Genomic DNA, 17,578 nt, shown 5'->3' with positions numbered 1-17,578 from the left:
TCAAACTGAAACTGAAGGTGCTTGGGTTTTAAAGAGAGGTTGTAATAAGGCTGTTTTCTGCCCTGTCAAACAGGACAGACATGACTGCTGATTCTCCAGATGCAAAGTATAGCAGAAGTTTGACACCTGAGCTCTGTTACAAAGAAATTGAACCAAGACTAAAATCTCATCAGGCAATGACTGTTTCCTCACAGATGATTAATAGCACCCACAAACAGTGATTTACATTAGCTGTGTACTAAAGCTGTATGTATTTGTCACTGAGCTGTGAAAAATGAGGTGGGGCATGTTTCATGTTTTGTCTAGAAACAACACCAGGTCTGTGGCTCTCCTGCGGCCAATTCTACTTGTGCTGCTTTGTCCAACGTGGGCAGAAAGCTAAGACAGGAGGCAGAGGGACTTTACCAACCTTTGCTTAATGAAGTCGGGAGAAAACAATGTAATTGTAAAATGATCCTGTGATAAAAAATTTACTTGAAAATGGCTCTTTAGAGCAAACCAAAACATTGCAGCTAGGTCAGGCATATGAAAGGTGCTGAATATGCATGGAGCCGGTGGTGTTTCTGTTCTGTTGGGGCAGGAAAGCTCATGAGCAACGGGACCAGCTGAGGGTGAGCTATATGGCACACGAGGTTTAAGAAAGCATCTCGCGGCTGCTCTTGGGTCGCTGTCTGTCTCGATCCCAACCCCACTTTGCACCCGCCGGGCACAGATCCAGTTGCTGAAGTGAAACTGAAGTGAAAACTGTGTCCGGGAGCTGAAGTAGCGATGAGGCAAGGGGTAGCCGTGTGCCAAAGGCACCCATCGGCTCAAAACCCCCGGCACCCCATCCCTTTTCTCTAACGGCACCGGGTTAGCGGGCAGGAGCCGCTCGGGGGGAGGGGGGGCGTGGAACCGAGCCCTCAGGCACCTCAGCGCCCTGAGGCGGGAGGGGTCCGCGCTGCTCTCGCGAGAACTCCCGCCCTCCCCGCCGGCCGAGCGCGGCGCTCTCGCGAGAGCTGCGGCCGCGGACCCAAGATGGCGGAAGGTGAGGGGGGGAGCCCGGGCGGGGCCGCGGCCGCCGGGCGCAGCGGCAGCGCCGCCGGCTGGGGAGGCTCCAGGGGGGCACCGGGGGCGGCCCCCGTGTGGGGCCGGCTGGGCCCTGCCCGCCGAGGCTGGGCCGGGCTCGGCTGAGGCGGGCAGACCCCGAGGTGAACGTGAAATGGCGGGGGGGGGGGGCGCCCCGGCTGCCGGCTCCCCCTCAGGGAGCGCCCCGCGGCAGGGCCGGCTGTGCCCCTCGGGACGGGGGCGGTTTGGGAAGAAGTTGCCGCTTCGGGAGCCCCGAGGGACCTGCTGTGGTGTGGGGGGCCGGGTGGGGCGGGGAGGGGGCCCCGGGTCCCTCAGGGTGAGGCGGGGGACCTGCCGTCCCCTGCTGCTGCCAGGCCTCCTGGGTCTGGGCTCGGCTCGGAGCTGTAACTCCTAAAGAACGCCCGAACTGCTTTCGTACAGCTCCCAGGTTGTCAGTTACACCCCTCCACAATGAACCGAGGTAATGGGGTTTGAAAAACGCTGGGATGTCTAAAGTCCTTTTCCTTAACGCGAGACAGAAGCTTCCTCTTTTCCTCCTTGGAGGAAACTGAATCAGCAAACTGAGCTGAAAGTCCCAAGTTACAGGCATGGTAAAAGCTCTGACTTCCAGTCTTAACAGCGCTGCCTTCAACTCCTAAACTCCAGCGATCAGACTGGTAGAATTTCAGAAGTGCTTGTTAAAGGTTAACCAGCATGTGCTGATCTGGTGTGCATCAGCTGAGAAGATGCTCTGTTCAAGCTTGCTTAATAAATCCTTAGAGCAACATCTTAACTTGTAGTTAGCTGACCAGCGTATTGGGCTCACCTTTAAACCTCAGGGGCCCACCACCTCTGATGTCAAGGATGTCAGCAGGCGATAAAACTTCCTCACCAAGACCCTCAAAGATCTGGTCTGGGATCCTGCTCTGGCAGATGACCCTGTGGCTGATGCAGGTCCTTTTTTAGATATGCACACTTCTCAAAGATTCCTCCCTAGCAGTTCCCTGAGCTTTCAGCTGAAGAAAGCACACAATCATTTGCGAGAGTGTGTGTAAACAGGAGTAGTGAACTGGAGTTGTAGCTCTCCTCACTCAATTCATTATGAGACCTGTGTGGAGGGACTCATTTTGTCCCTTCAAATAAAGTACTCATCTTCAGCAGTGCTTTTTTATAATTATGAACTGTTGATACTGGAGAGTCAAATCGGAAATGAAGGTTTATTAATGAAGGGAGGTTGTCAGGTTGTGGTCATCTGCCCAGAAGCAGGCAGAGCGCTTTTTCTTGTGGAGGTGTTCCCTCTGCGTGCGGAAATCTTGAATTAGATTTATTGCAATTGCTAGGTACAAATAATTCAAAGCTCATAAAGGCGAGTGCAGAGCTTGCTCTTGGAGCTTCTGTAAGAGTTCTGTCCCACTAATGTCAGAGGATACTAGGGGCGTGCAGGCAGGGGTAAAAACTGTTGGAGTAATGCTTGAGTCTAGAGCAGCAGGAAGCATGCTGCAGTGTTTTTGGAATGGTCATCAGGGTAAAGATTATAAGTGGACAAAACTGAGGGGTAACAAGGAAGCCATGATTTGGACAGCTGCGGGGAGGAGGTGGGTCAAAGCGGAGCACTGGATGATAGACCTGACTTTGGGAAAGGAAATAATGTGTTTTTCTGTAATATTTCCCTGAGATGCTTACTTCAGAAGTAAAGAGCTTATCCATGCTGCTCTGGAAGGGTGGGATGGACAGCGTGATGGGTTCCACCAGGCCCTCCCTCTGGTTTTCGGTACATGCTATCTGCCACCCCGTTGCCTATTGCCTCCTTTCTTATCTCTTTGGGTTCAGCTGACAAATCGCTCTCGAGACTTTTGTTCCTCCTGCTGTAAGAAAACTCCACTAGCCTCTCTGAAGTCTGTGATAAGGACCTTAAACTTCTGCCAGTTCATGAGATACTAGTGCATCTGCCAGGAATGTGTTAACAAACACTGCTTTTATTTTCTCGTCTAGCCATCTGTTAACTCTACACCTAGAGTACAAGCTCCGAAAAGGAGTTGCTCTGTGTACGCCTCTCTGCCAAACCCAGCCATCCTGTTCGTGTGTGCACCGGGTTTGTGTTTAGCCAGAGACCTCCCTGCAAGTAAGGCTGTCTTTTCAGGGCCTTGATCCAAGGCTCTTTGTTATTGTGCAGTTACTGCACACATAGGTGCGTACATCTGTGCTTGGAAGACAGCCAGAGAAATGTCCGTGCATAACGTGGACTGGCAATATTGTGCACTCTGTCAAAACGACTCTCAGCTTGGAGATGCAGTGGTCATTTTACATTGATTTTTAAGTGCTGACCTCCCCTGAGATTTGAGGACTGTAAATAGCAGACTTGGAGCTGTGGTGCCATTGCTTTCAGCAGATGATGCTTCTCCCTGAGTGTCAGTGTGCTGTCCTTTCGAAGTGATAATGCAGTGTGAACTCTTCAAATGAACAACATACAGGGAAAAGTTGATGTTCTGCTCTTTTGCACTGAATGCTGGTTAGGTGGATGTTGAGGTCTGTCTTGAATGTGCACCTGAAAGGTGCTGTAAGATCCAGTGGTCTGCAGGTGTGCAGCTGTAGGTAATACGCAGCTGTTACACGTGCTCTTGTGTATAGAAGAAGAAACTCTGGGTTTATGGCTCCTGCAGTCCTTGCAGCAAGTGAATATTGATCCATCTGTCTCACTGTGGTTACAGGAAGTATATACAGGAGTCGCCATCCCTGGGGGTGCTTAAGGAAAGGTTGGACACGATGCTTAGGGACATGGTTCAGTGGGTGATAGTGGTGGTAGGGGGACGGTTGGACCAGAGGATCTTGGAGGGCTTTTCCAACCCTAATGATTCTGTGATTCTGTATGCCATCGATCTGAAAACATGACTTCTCAAAGCTTCAGGTCTTTCAGGTGTTATCACTGCCAGTAGTGGTTGTTTTGGGTCGCCCTGGAAGCAGCAGTGAAATGGGCTTGATTTTCTGTGTAAAACTGAAGCTGCTGCTGCTTTAAGCTGCAAGGTAGTTCTGCATCGTGTCCCAGTGACTTCAAAGCCATCTCACTGGCTCCAGGTTACTTAGGTAAAATGAGAGAACCTGAGGTGTTACCTTCTGATTCTGATTCTTTATTCCCCCATTCACACTTCCATTGCTTGGCTTGAAGATGCAGCGTTTATTTGAGGTTATACGTGCTGGGAGGTTCAGCAGGCAACTTCTTGTTCCTACCACTTGAGTTGAGATGGCTCCTCGGAATCTCAGTGTATGAACAGCAGCGTTGGTGCACTAATTTTTGCAGTAGTTCTCTGGAAGTGTCTTTCAGGATCACCCTTGGCTCTTACCAGGCATCGCTCTCCTTCCTGTAGCAGCAGGGTTTGCTTTGTGCCACCCTTGGCACCTTCCTTGTGAATCACTCAGGAAGGAGCGGTTGCTTCAGGGACGTGTCCCTGTAGTTCTGGGAACACGGGCGCTGCATCATCTTCAGGTGGAAGGAACAGAGCAGAGCTTCAGCTCCCTTTGAGGGCTGCTCTGGTAGCACAGTTTTGGAATCACAGAGTACCTCGGCAGAATCAGTATCCCAGAGGAGGCGATATCTATTAACTGGTAAAGGATGGAGCTGAGTAAATGGCTGTTGAAGCAAGTGCACTGCCAACCTTGCTTAAGCAGTATTAACTGAAGAGTCAAACAGGGTAAATTACCTCCTCTTTGTCCATTACAGTCGTTAAAAGACTTACAAGGGAGTGTTTGCCACAGCAGTCGCAGAGGAAAGGCTAAATGAGGCATTCAGCCCGCAGCTGAGCGAGGGGAGGATGCTCTGCCCTGGGGACCTGCTGGAGCGAGGCCAAGGCCAGCTCTGCTGTTGAACTTTTCTCTAGGAGCAGAAAGAAAACACTGGTCGCAGAGCTCGCCTTCTCCTTGTTTGTAATACTGTTTTACATTTAGTAAATATTTGAGGAAAACTTGTTGGACAGTGAATTCCTGGCTAGCAGGGAGGAATCTCGTGAAAACTTTCCCATTGGTTACCTTCCAAATTTCTCCTCCCTGCTCCGTTCTCGTTTTAGGACTGACTTTGGATGTGTACCTCATTTGGAAACTTGCCTTATTGGTGTGGATTGTTAGGGGTGGGTAATAGTCAGCTAACCACAGTGATAGCTGCATGTAGCCTATGCACCTCATCCATGAATGCTCCTCAGTTAGTCTGGTTTTAAGCACCTGTAAAGACTTTCACATCCAGCAGTAGAGGGTTTTCATATAAGTGTCCCAGGTGAAGTTCTACACAGCTGTTCAGCAAAGCGCCTCACCACAGCTCTTCGGTGTGGTGGAGGAGCAGGCTCTGCAGTGGGATGGGAGCGCTTGGTCAGGGATCCAATGGCCAGGTGCTGCTGCTGTGCCTGTGAATTGCAGTGGCCACCACGGACCCAACTCTGCACCACGATGCCTCGTCACTGCAGAGCCTCCGCTGGGGGAGTGTGTTGATGGAGAGTAACCGGCTTTATATATTTTTTGACTGGCCTTTAGAAACACAGGTTCTGGGGAAACTTTGCTCTCCGCTCTGGCTATTTCTTAAGGAGCTTCTTAGCTGACAGTGCAAAGAGTTCTAGACGGGTAAGTTAAGCGCTCTGGGTTAGATGTTGTACTGCCAGCAGCTCTTCTGATGCTTGCTTGTGCTCGGTGACTGCTGTCAAGGCAGGCAGCATCGCAGCTGAATTGATTGGTAACTGCTGCCGAGCGAGGCTGTGCTCTACCCCACCACAATTCTGTGGCTTTAGAAAGCCTGTGGTGCACCTGAGTGGATAGCATTCAGGAACTCTATTTAGGAGTAGCTTTTGTCAGTGTGTTCTGTTTTTCTGTGTTTTTTGTTTGTTTGTTTTTAAAATGTTCTTATGGCTAGCAGTGATATAAAATAAAAGGTTTAATACTGGGGATGAATTACTCAAGTAGTGTGGAAGAAGTGTTTACTGGAATGCCCCATGACTAAAGTAAGTGTGTAATGCACCTGTAGAGTGAAGTTACTCCCAGATGCAATGCACAGATGTGCAACGTTTCAGCCTTGTAGTAACACTGTGTGCCTCTGCAGAGGAGGTGGCCAAGCTGGAAAAGCACCTGATGCTTCTCCGCCAGGAGTATGTGAAGTTGCAGAAGAAACTTGCTGACACAGAAAGGAGATGCAACCTTCTGGCTGCCCAGGCTAACCAAGACAACGCCAGTGACACTTTCATCAGTCGACTTCTTGCCATTGTATCTGAACTCTATCAGCAGGAGCAGTACAGGTAAGAAATGTTCCTTTGGGGAAGGGGGGATTACAGGAAGCTTTGACTTTATTGACTTTATAATATGTGCTAATCTTGGATAAGAAAAATGCTTTCACTTCTGCCTGGTGTGAGCAGGGTCCTCATGTAGATGTTGCAAAAGCACTCTAAGATCAGGCAGCATCTCGAATCCAATTCTCGGATCAAGAGCTCTAAGCTCAAGTTCATCTTTGAGGCTGGCATTTAAGACAAGCTTAAAGAAAGTCAGTTGCTTTCATGGTCAATGTCTGAGCTTCCTTTGAGCAGAAGTTATTTTACACTGTCCTACAGCTAGGTGACACATTAATTATGCAGTGTATCTTACAATTGGAAAGCCCTACTTTTTTGAAGGACTATCTCCTGCACGTTTTCTACTCTTTTTTTATGTGTAAAGAAGCCTGATTTAATTGGCTTGTCTGTTTGTATGGTGTAACAAGCCTTGGGCAGTTAGGACTTGACAGTGTAAATGATACTGTATTTCTGAGTTTTAATGTAAAATTAGGTTTCATCGTTTATCTTCCATATGAACATTAAGGATCACTGTTAATACTCTAGATGCCTCAATGGATTTAGTTCCAAGACCACACCTGACACCTACCAATTTCTTTGCTATTACTGAAACCAATTCCAGTATCGCAAAGGAGGCTAGGCATGTAAGGGAAAATAGGTAGTTTTGTTTAAAATGTGTTCCCACCGTGTCTCAGGTTTCTCTGAGAAGTCTGTATGTCTGATGAGAAAATTGCATGCTGGGTAAAAGATGAGATTTGTTAGTTGCCTTATGTCAGAAGAGTTGGATTATTTCTTCAGATTCTAGGTTTAAAATCGTAGAATAGTGGCCGAACAAGAAAAGGAGAAAGGAAGCAAGTCCCAGTGAAAGCTTAAAGTAACATCTGTGTATTTTGTACTTCAGTTCATAGCGGTGTTTTGATTTAGAAAATTGTCTGGAAAATACACCTACATAGGAATAACACTTGCAAGACATGGATCTTTAAAATAAACAGGGCAAGTACTTTTTAAGTACAAAGGATAACCTGGTGTTAAAAGGTTTGGTATGAAATTAAAGTGTTCTTGACAGCTGGTCTCTGAGGAACTGGGCATTCTTGGAGTCTGCGTTGTCCTCAAGACTACTGTCAAACATCGTTTGTTCTGTTACTGTTCTTGCATGAAACCTTTGGTGCTTAGCTGACAGTGCTAGAATGGACTCTGCAACCTAAATATTTAACCTCAAGATTGCTGGATTTTCCTGTCTTCTGCAGTAGTTCCCTAGCAGTTTACTGTGAAACTGTTAAACATTTAAATACTAGAGACTAATTTCATTCATATAAAAATAATAATTGCGTCATTTGGTGAAGTATTCCACTTAAGCAAATGTGTTTTGATATCTCAAACAATCTGAGTCTAAATGTGGATGCAAAGACAGATACTAGGAGACGCTGAATCCTTGCATATCTAAGCATGGGGAAAGCCTGCATAATAAATGGATATGCTTTTTTCTCCTCTTATCAGTGATCTGAAGATAAAGGTCAGAGACAAGCACATCAGGGCTCACAAGTTTGTCTTAGCGGCACGCAGTGATGCTTGGAGTCTAGCCAACCTTGCCTCAACAGAGGAGCTGGATCTGTCAGGTCAGTCATTGCTTAGTAATACGTGATGCTTCACTTGTCTTTAGGATGACTGGTGAAAGGGCCTGTTGAGAAAAGGTTACTCCTGCACCTTTTGGACTACTGCTGTTTGCAAAAAGTGGTGTTTAATCAGTTGATAATGAAGCTTTCTCTGAAACATGGTGGTAGACTTGTGAACGTGATGCTAGTGCTAGTTAAATCGATAACCTACCTTCTTTCTCTTTAATGAACAGGGGTTGAGCATGGTGGCCTTTTTGTCTTTTCTAGAGTCAACTAAACATAATGACAGTCAAATCTATATGGAGGAGCTTGACTTCTTCCTTTCTAAGGACAGGGCTTTTTGAGGTAGTGTGCATAATTTTTCTGAAGTGTGTAATGGAAATACCTTGCTTCTTGTTAACAGTGTGTGTGGAAGAAATAAATACAAATATTGTTCTTACAAAAGTGATTTGATTTGGCATTTTGATACCTTTGCAAAATAGGCTAAGGAAAAAGAAGTTTTTGAAAGGCTATCTTCTGTAAGATGGTGTTTTGTTCCAGTGTAGCTGTTTCTTGCATATGCTTACACTGGGCAGCATTCCTGCAAATTGAGACTTTCTTCTGTACGTAACTGTATAGGAAAGTCTTGCACAATTAATTTGTGAGCAATAAAAATGGGTATGAAGTTAAGCAGGTTTGCAGGCTTGTATGTTGAATACCAAGCACTGACCTGACTTTCCGTGCTGTATCTTATCATGAGTCCTAAATGCAGACAAACTGGAAGGAAGCAAGTCACAGCAAGCCAGTTCTGTGAGACAGCATAGCAACTTTCCTGCAGAAGGATTTAAGGATCTTTCTGCAGCTGCAAGAGAACAGATGCCAAGGGGTTTTTTTTGAATTGAGTGCTATGTTAGCATAAGATTTGTTACCAAAAAGCCCTTATGCTAATTGTGACTTTGTTGCAAGGCTTTAAGTGGTAGTCCATAGCACTTGTAGCTTCCCATTCATGGTAATCGGAGAATCTCAAATGTAGTTGTGGTCTTGTGTGTTTAGCAATGTAAACGCTTCCTCTTACTGAATGATGCTTAAAACAAGTTATGTAAAGAATACCACCTACTGTTACAGAACTAATTAAAAAAAAAAAAACACCATCAGAACAACACTTTGATACGTAGCACAAAGGTTAGTTTTATGAAGTAGCTCTAGCAAGCAACAAGCTGTTCCCCCAAAAGCTATGTCAGGGTTTTCTTTAAAATAAAATAAAAAAGTCCTTTCTAGAACTTGCAAGTTAAGTTTGCCTAAATCCTGATTTCAAAATACAGGCAGCATTTGAAACTGAGTATTTTCAGAGTTCATGTATTCTGCGGAATGAATGTAAAAGATAAGCACAGGTTCTCGTGTTGGGAGGGAGGACATGTACTCTTTTCTCTGCCAAGGCAGAGCTGATATTACAGTTCAAGTAGGCTTTTCTGATAACTTCAAGTTAGGCCAAAGATACTTGCCTTATTGAAGTCTCCTGTTTCTTAGGAGACAGTCTACATGCTATGTCAAGTACTGTCTGGTATTCTGCAAATAATCTGAGACAACTCTGTGTAAAGACGTTTTAGGGTGGGTTTTTCAGTCTTGAACATCTGTCTTTTATCTTTAAAAACAAAACAGCTTAAGAGACTATTGTTACTTTGAAAAAAAATCCACCAACCACCATTAGTTTAGAAATTGGGCTGATCTGATGTTATATAGTAATTCTCATCTATATCCTTGTAGGCAGGACTATCAGTACAGTGCTTCTGCCTAGGTGCTGAGGCCCTGGCTGTTGGGCCTGCATCGCTTGTGTCCTGTGGATAGGTTTCTGTAGTTTTTGCTGTGTTAACAACATGCAGGCTTGGTTGGGATCAGTATTACAAACACCTGAAGTCTATCCAGCTTCTTAAACTCACTTTCACCTCTCTTAGAAATGGTTCCTAGCAGTTGTAAGTACTTTGTAGTCATTCCTAAGATGTAAGCAAGCTTAATGACACGCCACAGTTTATAACACGACTGCAATATGCCAGAAAGGGTTCTGAAAATGAAAGGGGGATTTGGGCATGTCACCCCTAGGTGTGGATTTAGCCATATGTGAGGGAGCAAAGACTTCAAAGGGGCATCGCTGGCCCTTTAAAGTGATGTTCATTTAGCAACTGGGAGATGGTACAGGGCTCCCTGTATTCTGCACAGTGTTCCAATGGAAGAAAGGTTTTCCTGGTTGGTGCCAGCACTGCTGCTAGCTTTGACTTCTGCCCAGTTTTGTCTCTTTATTTTGCCATTTTGATTAAGCTAAAGCAGTGCGGTTTCAATGAGATGATATTTTTCCTGGTAGCTGTGACTTTAACAGTCAGAGGAATCGCAACTACTTGAATAGGTGATTGTTCTTTGGGTATTTTATTAATCCCTGTTGCTCCCTGTACCAGATGCTGACCCAGAGGTAACCATGGCAATGCTGCGCTGGATCTACACAGATGAACTTGAGCTACGAGAAGATGATATCTTTTTGACAGAGCTCATGAAACTAGCTAATAAATTTCAGCTCCAGCTGCTTAGGGAAAGGTGAGTCTTGGTAAATACAGTGGTTATTCTTGAACTCTTTAACCTTGTTTGAATAGAAATAAGTTGACAGCTGCTAGCAGTTGGCTGCAGCTTTGCTTTTCTCAAAGACTTGAGGTTTTTGGTAATGCAGCAGGACATTCAGCTGATCACAGGAAATGAAGTCTTGCACTATAGTTATGCTGTAGCAGTTTTTCCTTACAGCTGTTATGTTTACTTCCCAGTTCTTCTTCCAGTCAAACTAATAACCCTAATTTGCCAGTGAGAGGAAGTGGAGAGCAATATATTAATAACAAGCTCTGGAGAATTGCAAGAAAGGAAGAGTCAGTGACAGTATCTTGTAATATTAAAAGGCCACAGGTGAAAACTCTAACTTAAATAGTTGTTCTATGTGTCTTGATAGCAACTTTTCACAAAGAAGGGTAATGTTACGCTAAAAACCTCCCCATTATGGAGAGGATGATCACACCATTTTAGTAGGGGATAGCTTGTTATCTTGAATGTCTAATGTTCTTAACCACTTAGTGACAAGTCTGAATGTACAAAATGATCAAGTTTTGTTCAACTCTGAAGCTTTGAATTTTATCAAAGGTGAAGTATCCTTTGATAATCTCTTGCCTAAGGGGTGTCTGGTGCTGTAGTAGTACTTAAGGTCCTTACACAATCTAATATTTGTGATACAATGTGAAGCAAACTAAATTGTTAATAATAATTTAAAACAAGTATTTGACATCTGTATGGCCAGTGCTGAAACTACCTTCAGACTTTGTACGACCGAAATATTCCTCTGCGTGGTAGTCTGGTGGCAAGGAAAAAGCCCAAGTACAGCATGCTGCTGGTGATTAGTATATGTCTTCAGGTGCAGACACCCAAATAAAAGTGTTTCCTTTTTGTATTGAAAACTACCTGGAGTTCACTGCCGTGCTTAACTTCAAGTTCAGTTTGCAGTTTTCTTCCAACAAACTCAGCTAATAGCTTCACACCTCTAAAGATGATTTGGTGGATCTACTACTAAACCCTGTCCCTTCTCTTCATGAAACAAACAGTTATTTGGCATTCTTGTGATACTGTAGTACTTATGAAGTAGGGAAGATGTCTAAGAACTGCAGCTTGTTCCCCTGGGAGAACTGGCATACCTCTATTTACTTACAGGCTCCTACAGTGAGTAGTGCTATTATGGGACCTCAGCTTAGACAAACTCTGCCTTAATAGGAGTCTGCTTTTGCGGGAACTGTCTTATAGGGCTTCTGATTAAAGTATATTTATGCTGCATGGCATTACAGTAAAGTAAGTCCAGGACTACTTCTGTTGGCATCCAGGAGAAGAGTATATAGAAACCTGTAACAGCATGGGAGGGTGATTACTGTAAAGCTGTTTACTGAACCCTTTTTTTTTTTTCCCCTATTTTGACAGATGTGAAAAAGGAGTTATGTCACTAGTTAATGTCAGGAACTGCATTCGTTTCTATCAGACTGCTGAGGAGCTGAATGCTAGCACTCTTCTCAATTATTGTGCAGAGATAATTGCTAGTCACTGGGTAAGTACTGCTAGAAGGAAGCAAAAGGAAAAATGTTTACAGAGAATAGAAACTTAAGCACTAGAACTTCACTTACTGCGCTGTCTAACCTCAGAAATTTGTCTTTGTATGCTACCATTCAAGCATTCCAGCTGGGATAGGGATTACATGGATTCCTGATGCCTTTCAGTGACTAAGGCAACCTGTTGCCCTGACCCTTAGGTTTTTCAAGGGGTCAAAGTGTTAAGTGTGAGTGAAGGGGCTTTTCCTGAGGCAGGAATCACTTTCCCTTCCCCTCTTTCTCACTTATCTTTATAATATGTTGCTTTTGGCAGTGCATTATTTAGTATTTTATACAGTGCTAAAGCATAATTATTTTCGAAACAATGTACATTAAATGGCTATTCCCCTAAGTTTTTTTCATTGTTGTCTCTGGAGGTTATGCCCCTTACCCATCTTTGTATAAATGTCTTGATGGGGCAGGGGGAAGTAGCTTGTAGCCTGAAGAGTTGTTCTGTTCACTGGAAATACTTCGCTGTCAAAAACCTCTTACTTTTATAAACATGAAACAAACCAGAGCCATTGTGATAGGCAAGAGGGTCGTATTATCAAATCTGGACTCTAAATTGTTCAGAGGTTCACCCATAGTTTGGTCCCTGTCTATATAGGATTACAAATCCCAGGCCTGCATTTACTTCTAAAAATAATCCTTGTAAGTAAGAGCCAAGCCAGGAGAGAGTTTATCTTCTCTAGCAGGGGGAGTGGCAAGCAATCTTGCAACTGACTTGGAAGTTTCATTTGCTCTGATATTTTGAGGAAACCGTGATTAATTGTGTAATGGATTAGTCTTTAAAATAAGTCTGTTTGCCAACAGCAGACTGGTGTATGAGGATTTAGGTTATTCTATATCTAAGACAGCACATCCAGGGATCAGATGTGGATACTGCTTTGTATTCAGAGATCAGATTTCAAACTTACGTGGAGTTGTCATTCCTCAATAGCTCTTTTGACAATAAGGCTTAATACTAACCTGTGACTAGAGTCCAGATAGAGAATTAGTGTAGGAACTAGATGTTTATCTACTGTAATGGATGGTAAAATGCTTGTTTTCTGTACCTGTCACAACGGGGAGGAAAAATACCTCACTGTACCAGATCTCAAAACTAAAATGTAAGACTTCCTCTGAGTGTTTCCTCCTAGTCTTAACAGGATATCTTGGATTGTTCCTGCTTGTTGTAATGTTGTGCATGTTACCAAAATGGAGCTTTTAACTGAGCTTGTTTTGTGAATTTCGTAATAGCATTGTGCAATGCCTTGTTTATAAACAAAACAAAAATACTGCTTTCCCTTTGTTTTTTTATTGGTTCTAGGATGACTTGCGTAAAGAAGACTTCAGTAGCATGAGTGCTCAGTTATTGTATAAAATGTTCAAGTCAAAGACAGAATATCCTTTGCATAAGGCTATTAAAGTTGAGAGAGAAGATGTAGTCTTCTTATATCTTATTGAAATGGATTCACAGGTATAGTGAGACTAACTCTTACTGTCTTCTGTAACTTCATGTTTTAAATAACTAGTTTCTAACTGCTAGTGTAAGCTATTTCTGTCACCAATTCTTACTTGTATGTTTATTGTTGTAGCTACTTTTATGTCTGTAATAGAGGCTGAGTGATAAAGGCTCTATAAAGACATAATTAAGAAGTGAGTCAACACTTTTGATGTAATCCGTTGCATGCAAGATGTTTTAAATAAAATCTATACCTGATATTTATACCACGCAACTTCAGAGGTGCATGGCTTAGTAAACTTTGCTACTTCGTGGCAGTTCGGTAAGCATTATTTCTTTGAACAGGCATCTGTTCTGTTCAGATGAACATTCTAAACTAGCAAATAAGCGTTCCAGTAGATGTTAGGATTTGAGACATCTTAAAAAGGAATACTTGAAGAATTCTTCCTATTACCGTGTTGACTGTGCCTAGATAGGCAGAATCTTTACAACTGCCAGTCTTGCTTCCTGCGAGTTAAACAAGACTTGTAGGTAGAACTCCCGTTTTCTCATGGAACCAGTCTCCTGCTTAGACTTGCATTTGGTGACTCGGCTAGCCTTCTGATTATTTTCCTGTATAAGATGTGCTTACCTAAATGCAACACTAGCATTTAGAATTAGAGTTTAAGGTCTACTCTTATGGTAGTTGGAATGGGCTGTTAAAAATGTTATGTTGGGCCGTTGAGCATACCTGTTTAACTAGTGTCATCTGGTTACATTTGTGTTGTAGCTTCCTGGGAAGCTTAATGAATTGGATCAAAATGGAGATCTTGCTTTGGATTTAGCCCTCTCCCAAAGACTGGAGAGTATTGCAACTACACTGGTCAACTACAAGGCTGATGTAGATAGGGCAGACAAGAAAGGCTGGAGTCTATTACATAAAGCCATCCAAAGAGGTAAGTAAATAGGTTATGAAGCCCTTTAACTTGCAGTTCCAGTGTGGAATATATATTCCATAGTCTATTTTTGTCTCACTCTGTAGTTGACACTTTAGTTAGAAACCTCTAGTCACAGATAGATATTGTCCCGTTTCTTTTTGCTAAACTTATAAAAAGGGTGTGTCTGTTAGTTTTTTTGTTTTTAGGATCTAAAGGCTAGCCTGCTGGCTGTTGCATTAAACTTGTACTACATGACATCAAGAAGCAATCCTAGTAGAGTATTTTATTCTGAAGGAAGAAATATGGGGAGATGCAGAGAGTATTTTAATGTGGCAACTTGCTTAATGTCCCTGACAAATGGTTGAATCAAGCAAGGGCAACCTAGCTATAAAACGAAGATAAAGCCTTCTAAACATGTTTCATATGCAGCATCTGCTTCTTACTGATCATGGTTAACCGCAAGGGACCTCTCCCTACTGAACAGCAGTTTGAGGGGAGGAGAAACCCACTGGAAAAAGATGAGGAGCAGAGGGACGTGCTATGCCAATCTAAATATCTGCAAATTTAAGTTTTGTTAGCTCAGTGCAGCTTGCGACTTCTTCCTTTAATCTCCTACATATCTAAACAGGGTAGTGCTGGTGTCTGGTCCGGTGAATGAAGCTTCAGCAGCAGGAGTAGGAGGTCTTCTAGGCATAGGTCAGTGTTGTGGTGGCTGCAGCACTGAAAAGTTTGCAGCAGGCTTCTCTTAATACTAGCATTTGTGTTCCATTTCTAATGTCTGCTTTCAGTCTAAGCTAGAGCTCTGAGAATGCTTGCTTTTCAGTAACAAAAGCTTCAGTGACTCCATCACTGTTAACAGTCGTGTTCTGGAAATGGAGCTTAAGCAAATTGTCTGAACTTGCCACGTGATTCTTATTTCTGATCACTAAAGAGTGGGGGAATATCAGATAAGGAAATGGGGGGGGTGGGGGGGGGATTGGATTTTATTTCTTGATGCCAGAGATGACAGCAATCCATACTGCTTTTTCAGGCAGTTTTCTTTGTTATCCAGTCTTGCTGTCAGGACAAGCAACTTGTGAATGCATGTACTCAAACTAGTATTTGGAATAAGGGAAACTAGTAACATGCTGAAGGCATTCTGTATGTCTTGTTTCAAGTTCAAGGTCTTGTGCACCTTGAAGCAGGCCTAAGTTCTGACTTCTGAGAAGATCTAAGGAAGGATTTCTTAGGAATGCCTTTCACGATAGGTCCTGGCTGTTGAAGCCGTTACTTCATGGGGGCCTACGTTTTCAAGAGCAAGGACTGCATTACTGCTTGTTTATATAGCAGCACTGAACAGATTGCAACTAACTTCTGCATTCTTCCGACTGCCCTGGAATAGCACCTTTCATTCAGAACTGTGGGCAGTCTCACAACTTGCCTGGTAGCGCATTAAAGCTGCAGTGGATTTATCTTGATACAGAAACTAACAAACTTAGTACCACCATACCAAGTGAACTAGTGCGTGAACTTGAGTTGCATGTAACCTCAGGGCAAAAGGGAGAGGTAGTTATGAAATATCTTAATCCTGGCTTTGCAGTGGAGCGTTCCTGAAATTATCTATTACTGAGGAGTGCTAAGAGCAGACTGTTCTATTGGAATGATTGTATGATATAGCAGGAAGTCACGTATCCATTTTCTAGGCTTGTTTAGAACATACAGGGTTCACGGTGTATCCATAAATAACTTTATCCTTTTTCACAAAAGGAGATAAATTTGCTGCAAACTTTCTCATTAAAAACGGTGCCCGTGTGAATGCTGCTACGCTGGGAGACCAGGAGACTCCTCTGCACCTTGTGGCGTCATACAGCCCCAAGAAGCATTTGCCAGATGTCATGGCAGAGATGGCACAGATAGCAGAATCCCTCCTACAGGCAGGAGCCAATCCAAATATGCAAGACAGCAAAGGAAGGTAAATACTGGATGGGGTAAAGTCTGCTACCAGTTTAACAGATAACAGTGCAGCTGTCAGATACAGCCCACCGGGAACCTTCTCAGGTCTCAGCAAAGCACAGGTGATGGTGGAAGCAGGGAAGGTGAAGTCATTTACTTCAGTTTGAGACCTGCAGGTAGCACTCAGAGCAGAAGCTGTTGCAGGCTGAACGGTACCCTGTCATGACCAATTTTCCCTATAGAAAGCTGGGGGGTGAGTTGACTGCTGGAACAGATGGCAAGCAGTTTTTTGCCTTTATTGGATCACTGAACAGTAAAGTAAGCTAACCAAGATGACAAATGACATTCCTAAAAATCTGCCTCGTCGAAGCTCTGTCAATACAACAGAAATTATCTCAAATAGCCAATATGTGCAGTGTGTTTATCTGAAGTGCAGGGTCTCTAAACTGCTTTGGAGGTTACGTTGGACTGGCAAACAAGTACATAAAATGGTGTAGAAACCTCAGAGTGTATTAGCTACTCGATTTGGGTAAGTCAAGCTTTAGTGCTCTTACCTTGAAGGTTAGCTCTTCTATTAGGGTAAAGAGTTGCTAACTTCTAAATCCACTGGAACCATACCCACTAAAAGGGAAGCTTGCTTTTCTGTCAAGATGTACTTGGGCCCTTCACCTGAAAGCAGAGGTGAAGGTTAGCCCCATAAATGATAGGGGCATGTTGGCAAGCACAGACAAATCTTAAATGCCTCACTTATTGATGTAACTGTACTTTGCTCCGATTGCAGGACCCCATTACATGTGTCGGTTGTGGTCAGGAATGAACCTGTATTCAGTCAGCTACTCCAGTGCAAACAGTAAGTTCTGCTTACATGTAAAATACACTGAGTACCTATTTCAGTGAAGGTATGAAAACTGTTTAACAGCTCTTTAGGCCTTTTTGCTGTATCGTAAGGCTAGCAGTAGGCTAGAGATGCAAAACTGTGAAGGCTTTGCATAACTTGAGATGCCAGAAGCCAAGCAAGTTTACCCTCCTGTAAAGAGGAAGCAAACTGCATCTCAGTGTTTTTCTTAGAGAGCTAGATGAAATGTGGCAATATCTTCATTTGTAGTGGAACCAAAAAGAGTAATAAGAATATATTCAGACATTTTAAGTCTTGAGTTCAACTTGGATTATGCTTAAAGCTATCACATGTGACATT

The 17,578-nt window shown here is 43.6% G+C and overlaps 1 protein-coding gene across 3 annotated transcripts in view; it reads left to right on the top strand.

Annotated features, from left to right (window-relative positions):
• The first annotated feature begins 873 nt into the window (after positions 1-873).
• The window catches only part of ANKFY1 (ankyrin repeat and FYVE domain containing 1), a 33,444-nt gene continuing 16,739 nt past the window's right edge, over positions 874-17,578 (top strand). The window contains exons 1-9 of one of the 3 annotated variants that reach the window (XM_083806243.1): positions 874-1,027; positions 6,122-6,314; positions 7,839-7,957; positions 10,381-10,516; positions 11,927-12,050; positions 13,400-13,549; positions 14,304-14,469; positions 16,198-16,402; positions 17,165-17,233. In XM_083806243.1, the coding sequence (XP_083662369.1) occupies positions 1,018-1,027; positions 6,122-6,314; positions 7,839-7,957; positions 10,381-10,516; positions 11,927-12,050; positions 13,400-13,549; positions 14,304-14,469; positions 16,198-16,402; positions 17,165-17,233 (1,172 nt within the window). In that variant the 5' untranslated portion in view covers positions 874-1,017. Of the gene's footprint in view, positions 1,028-1,503; positions 1,529-1,578; positions 5,650-6,121; positions 6,315-7,838; positions 7,958-10,380; positions 10,517-11,926; positions 12,051-13,399; positions 13,550-14,303; positions 14,470-16,197; positions 16,403-17,164; positions 17,234-17,578 lie in introns of those variants that run through there. The other 2 variants (XM_083806244.1, XM_083806245.1) reach the window with 2 other exon arrangements.

Source organism: Anser anser, assembly GCF_964211835.1.
Source record: "Anser anser genome assembly, chromosome: 20".
NCBI lineage: Eukaryota > Metazoa > Chordata > Aves > Anseriformes > Anatidae > Anser > Anser anser.
This window is presented reverse-complemented; position numbering and strand designations above follow the sequence as displayed.